The sequence below is a fragment of the Bombus impatiens genome, unplaced genomic scaffold (assembly GCF_000188095.3).
Source record: "Bombus impatiens unplaced genomic scaffold, BIMP_2.2 scf_3474, whole genome shotgun sequence".
In the NCBI taxonomy this organism is placed as follows: Eukaryota; Metazoa; Arthropoda; class Insecta; order Hymenoptera; family Apidae; genus Bombus; species Bombus impatiens.
In genome coordinates, this window is record NT_179893.1 from 550,717 (window position 1) to 556,633 (window position 5,917).

The 5,917-nt window shown below is 36.5% G+C and overlaps 1 protein-coding gene across 3 annotated transcripts; it reads left to right on the forward strand.

Moving 5' to 3' along the window:
• The first annotated feature begins 858 nt into the window (after nucleotides 1–858).
• On the forward strand, nucleotides 859–5,535 carry LOC100744953 (cytochrome P450 6k1-like). 3 transcript variants are annotated; one of them, XM_003494675.4, is made up of 6 exons: nucleotides 859–979; nucleotides 2,518–3,051; nucleotides 3,284–3,655; nucleotides 3,957–4,141; nucleotides 4,255–4,543; nucleotides 5,186–5,533. In XM_003494675.4, the coding sequence occupies exons 2-6, from the start codon at nucleotides 2,529–2,531 to the stop codon at nucleotides 5,362–5,364; spliced, it is 1,548 nt and encodes a 515-aa protein (XP_003494723.1). In that variant the 5' UTR covers nucleotides 859–979; nucleotides 2,518–2,528; the 3' UTR covers nucleotides 5,365–5,533. The 3 variants fall into 3 exon arrangements, with proteins under 3 accessions (XP_003494723.1, XP_033180419.1, XP_033180420.1); XM_033324528.1 differs by having other exon boundaries at nucleotides 863–966; nucleotides 5,186–5,534; XM_033324529.1 differs by lacking the exon at nucleotides 859–979 and adding an exon at nucleotides 1,918–2,211 and having other exon boundaries at nucleotides 5,186–5,535.
• Nucleotides 5,536–5,917: the final 382 nt, after the last annotated feature.

Below are 5,917 nucleotides of genomic sequence, written 5' to 3' on the forward strand. Positions count from 1 at the left end.
AACCGTAAAAGGGGTATAGAAAAAGGAAAGAGAAACCGCGGTGCAGAAATAAAAGTGTAGTAGTCGAGCCTCTGAGGCAGACTCAAAGTACACGAAGTCATAGCGGATAAAAGGGGTTGCCGAGATAAATATCTAAAACGTCATGCGTAAAGTTTTAATGAATTAAAGAGAAGTTCCCGTTCATCGTCGCCGCTCTTATTCAGTTCAGAACACGGAGACGCGTACGACCACCTGAATAGTACGTCGTTTTTGTCTTTCTCTTTCTTCCCTTCCTTTTCTATTCTTTTCTTTTCTATTTCTTTCGTTCCTTTTCGCTTTCTCGTACCTTCTCTGCGTACTCGCTTGCGGTCTCGCCAAAAGAACTCGAAAGAGAGTGGAGAAACAACGGGTAGAAAAGCTGAAAAGTAAAGGACGACACTTTCTTTGATCAGGATGAAGGCGCGCCGTGAACGAACGTGAACTTTCACCGGCACAAACGTAACATCGTATCTGCGAGGTCTATTTATATAATTAAATTCCCATCGTCACGCGTGTATACAACAGTATAAACGCGTGCTCATCTCCTTCAATAAGAAGATTTTTGATTAAGTAGTAAAATAGATAGGAAGGAAAAATACCATTCAGGTAGAAATCTTTCGAGAAACGCAGAAATTATTATTATCTGGAATATAAAGCGCTTGTTTTGCACTCAAATCAACGATAAATCTTGTGAAAAAACATCAAAAAGGCTGTCACCTTCAACCTCACGACTTCTATAAGGCATAAATCCAAACCCCTCCTTCCAAACCCTGACACAGCATCGCGCAAATATTATTACGTTATTCGCATAATGAGACATATATATAATGCTGCCGACGATACAAAGCTCATTTAAGCAACTTACGTTGCAAGGTTCGGAAACGTTTTCTCATTCTGCGTAAATCTGAATTTGATATCTGTTATCTTATAGTGCTTGTGACGACTGAAGTAAGTCATAGTGGTACGTACTGTATATTTCACTGTAAAACATACACGACAGAATTAAGCTATTTCTTCTAATCTTCTATCAGTTACAAATAATTTTCGTTCTTTATCTTGTAAATTAAATTCAAATATGACGCGACTCTGATTCTCGATGTTATGAATACTGCAATTTGTTATCATTTCCCTCTTTTCTGAATAATTTACTTAGCTTCAATCGAATAGTATTCTGTTAATTACACTAAAATTTTACTGTTTCTTCTTTCATTAATCGGCATTCTCGTTGAAAAGGAGGCAGATTTCATCAAATCCAAACAATCATACAGATCAATCACGGATACAATCATTAGACTTTCACTGAAATGATTCGTTTTGAGAAAATGATTTACATTTATCTTCCAACTATTCTACCATTTGAAAAAACTACGTCCATCGCGTAGAATATAGTTTTCTTAAATGCTATTCCTTTTCTAATATTCTCCGCTCCTTGATGAAAACTCTAATTTTAAATCATTCCACGCGAAACGCCAGAATATTCAACATTCTGTGCCAGCAAATTACTCGTTGATTAAATAATATACAATTGTATCCAAAAAGAAAGCCGATTCTACTATTATATTTCATCTTCTTTATAAAAACATCAGAAAAGTGTTCCTATTAAATTGGTAATTGACTAAATAAGTTTTGTCATAGGTCAACAAACTCTTAGAGTTTTAAAAGAACTGACATTAGTGATTCTTTTTAACCAGAGACTAATAACATATTTCATTTATTATATATTAACAGACCTCCAGATATTTGTATTTGTATGAAATTTCGTATTTTTATGAATGAAATAAAACACAAATAATGATTTATTTTACAATCATTAAATAGAATGTCACTGCTTTATTTGAGACATTCATGTATTATGTGCATCCTATTCTAGGCATTTGTTTATTATACATAGAGGTCGCAATCCCCAAGATGCAAACAAGGGGTTGGCCAAAGTACAAGGTTTGCGATGAAAACGTGACGTCGAGTTTTGAAACGTACCGAGAGAAATTATTTACAACATTAACTAGTTGCCGATATGAATGCCCCAATCGACGTTTCGTAAACCTTGTCACCGAGGTCCAAGCCTTCAAATAGTCGCTGTGATATCGCGATGCGTACCCCGTTTCACTCGGGACACGGGATGGCATCGATTTTTGGGGAAAACGGACACCAAATTTGAATGAAAGACTGCATACATTCCCCACAACTTAAGAGGGATGCTGAGCCTAGAGAGAGATTGTATTTTCACGCATTGTACTGCGGAGTATTGTGTCATTGCAAATGTTTCAGTCAGAACAGTCATTTATATGTGAAGAGTTGGAAGTTCTGTAAACATCGCTGTATCTTCGTGTTCCGCGATACGCTGCTCATTTTACCAAATATATTATTTTCCATATTCTACACCATCTTCCTACTACACTTTCTATACTTTTACATTTTCCTCAAATGCATAAAAATCCGCAATCAAAAAATTGTTGATAAATATCTTTCGGGATCAACGAAAGCATTTTTCCTTATCAGACACATTCAAAATGGCCTTGTTAACGTCATACTGGAGTCTGGATGGTATCCTGATCGTGTGGTCACTGATGATTGCCGCTTATTTGTACATGACTCGGAATTTCAACTACTGGACGAAACGGGGCGTGAAACAGATGCCACCTACGCCCTTCGTAGGCAACTTCATGGACTGTCTTTTGTCAAGAGTACCAGCCGCAATCTTTGTCAAGAACCTATACAATTACGGAGAAGGTTTACCTTTCTTGGGATTTTACATCTTCGACAAACCTTATCTGTTAATTCGCGATCCAGAACTCGTGAAGCACGTCCTAGTGAGCGACTTTAACTATTTCGCTAATAGATACGCAACTGCAGATGAGAAAGATGATCGTCTTGGATACGCAAATCTGTTCATGATGAAAAATCCAGGATGGAAATCTCTTAGGTCAAAATTAACGCCGATGTTTACCACGGGAAAGATAAAGAAAATGTTCGAGTTAATGCTGGTGGTCGCTGACGATCTTGCAAAGTATCTCGATTCGTTGCATTTGGAAGGTAAACCGCATTTCTAATGCATTTACATAATAACACAGATTGACCATGAGAAACTGTTGTTAGTTCAATATATATTTTTAAAACAATAATTCTTACTTAATAGAAACGTTTAACAAAATTAAAAGTCAATCCTCTTGGTGCGAGAGGACTTTTTAAATTTTGCAATTATTGTTTCTTGATTAAAAATGCAACAATGCTAGACACATCATAGGAAATCTAATATCTGCTTCAGGTAACGGAAAAGTAATCGAGTTCACGGATATGTGCGGGAATTTCACCACCGATATAATCGGTAGCATTGCGTTTGGCTTAAAAGTTGGTTCATTGCAAAATCCAAAAGCAGCGTTCCGTGAATATGGCAAGGCGGTCTTCGATTTTAATTTCTATCGTAACTTAGATTTACTTACCATATTCTTCTGCCCTTGGTTAGTCAAGTATCTTAAACCGAAGTTCTTTGGAAAAGAAGCGAATAACTTCTTCCGATCTGTTTTCTGGAATGCGATTGAAGAACGAATTAAATCGGGTCAGAAGAGGAATGATGTCACCGATCTGCTGATCGAGATGAGGGAGAAATACAAGAACGACGAAAATCTGAAGGATTACAGTTTGTATTTGCTGGATTATTTTACTAATTTTTATTGATGAAGTTATTTGTGAATCGTCAAAAATCAGAAATTTCGAATAACATGTTCTGTTTCCTATCCTTATTTCGTGAACTCCCAGTGAAACAGACGAAAAATAACGTGACTACTACTTCAAACATAATTGTATTCGTGTTACAAATTGAAAATTATGCCCAGATATTCATATTTGCTAATTTGCTTTCAAGTTAGTTTCCAATTGTACTAGATATACTAGATCGTTTTGCAGAACTTTTGCGATGAAGTTTAATTTGCATGTCTCAGAATTTGACGGTGACGATTTAGTATCACAAGCGAGCATATTTTTTATTGCTGGTTTCGAAACATCTTCTACTACCATCTCTTACACACTGCAGGAACTTGCATTGAACCCAGATATACAGAAGACACTTAGGGCAGAACTCCAGGATGCTCTGGCGAAAACTGATGGCAAAATCACATACGATATGGTACGGCCACAACAAAGATATTAATCCAAAAACACGCGAGAGACAAATAAATAGCGCGTGAAGATTGTTAAAACGTAATTCTAAACACAATGATAAATATAATTTTTTCGCAGGTTATGACGTTACCATATCTCGATATGGTTATTTCGGAAACTCTTCGTAAATATCCACCTCTAACATTCTTGGATCGAATTACCCTAGCCGATTACAAAGTGCCTAATTTCGATCTGGTGATAGAGAAAGGTACCCCAATATACATTTCGAATGTGGGTGCGCACCACGATCCGCGATACTTTCCAAATCCGGAAAAATACGATCCACTCCGATTCACCGAGGAAGCCAAAAGAGCCAGGCAAAATTTCGTCTACTTTCCCTTTGGTGAGGGACCCCACTCATGCGTTGGTTAGTAAAATTTGTCAAAATATTTACTAACATCTTTAACCTTAGAACTATCAATGGCAAAGATATGAAAGTAGTATTTAAAGAGTCGAAATGAAATACATATATATGCAGAAATACGTACTACAAGGACATATATTTCAAGAGTATTCTTTCTTTAAAGAATATCTATTTTTCTAAGGATGACGTATATGCTTTTGTCCCAGAATAATTTGCGATCAGTTTTATTAAGATATATAAAATGTTATAAGAGGAAATCTTAATCTCAACTTTCATCAATCTCGCGGTAGTCACTTAGCGACATTACTTTTATGAAAAGATAATCATATCGTCATAAATATCTTCCATTCCACTTGTCAACAATCTTTACGCGGTTCTAAATCTCACTGTGCGCATGTCCTGATTGTCCATAATCTAATAAATATAAAATTGTAACTAATATAATTTAAAAAGTTAAAAAATATATTAACAGTTACAAAACACTCGAAAGACCCGTTCGTATTATACGTAATTAAAAATTTTTCCTCTCACGAATGTGGTAGAACATTTACGCATTCCAGTACCAGTTTGTATCTTTCAACTTTCTGTTGGCTGTCACTTTTAATTTTACTCACGATAATTTCTCTCTTTTACTCTTCGTTTCAGGTATGCGATTGGGACTCATGCAATCCAAACTTGGAGTAGTACAAATAATGAAGGACCACGAAGTTTTTCCTTGTGAAGAAACCATAATTCCAACGGTCCATACTCCCACCGGATTCACCACAACACCTTTAGGAGGAATCAATCTCAACATTCGAAAGACTGCCACTACTGCTGGTTAAAGGAAGCTAAAGATTTACGAATCGCGTTATGAAAGAACTGTTCCGGAAAATGAAGTAGCAAATAATCGATTTTCATGAGATTATCAAAGACTTGGCGTTGAAAAAAGCGAGGAAAATTACTTAATATTATTATTAGCTTGCATTATTATTTAATATTCATCTTAAAAAATATATATATATGTAAATAAATCTGTAAATAAATAATTCTTCATTGCAAAATTTAAGTGTAGAATTTGAATGTGTGTTTAGGCCCCGCAAAATTTTTGAACCCGGTCCCGCAAAAGGTCACGCCAGCCCTGCCCGTATACGATACGGACGTTGCGAAGCTGGCAGGTAGAACCGACTTGGAGTCGGTAAATTAGTCCCTGAGCAGCATCAGGTTGAGAAAGGGTAGAGCAAAGGAGAGAGAGAGAGAGTGTGTATGTGTGTGTGTGCGTGGTATGAGCTGGGGAAGAGAGACAGGAGAAAGGAGAAGAAGATCAAAGTAGATTAAGCTAGATAAGGACAGAAGAGAAAAGCACAGCCGAGAAGGATGGAAAGCAAACGAGCCAAA

Excerpts from the sequence above, each read along its gene's own strand:
- LOC100744953 (XM_003494675.4), top strand. The coding sequence starts at position 2,529 with ATGGCCTTGTTAACGTCATACTGGAGTCTGGATGGTATCCTGATCGTG. Across the intron at positions 3,052-3,283 it reads CGATTCGTTGCATTTGGAAG|GTAACGGAAAAGTAATCGAG; the intron begins GTAAACCGCATT and ends TATCTGCTTCAG. Across the intron at positions 3,656-3,956 it reads CGAAAATCTGAAGGATTACA|AATTTGACGGTGACGATTTA; the intron begins GTTTGTATTTGC and ends TGCATGTCTCAG.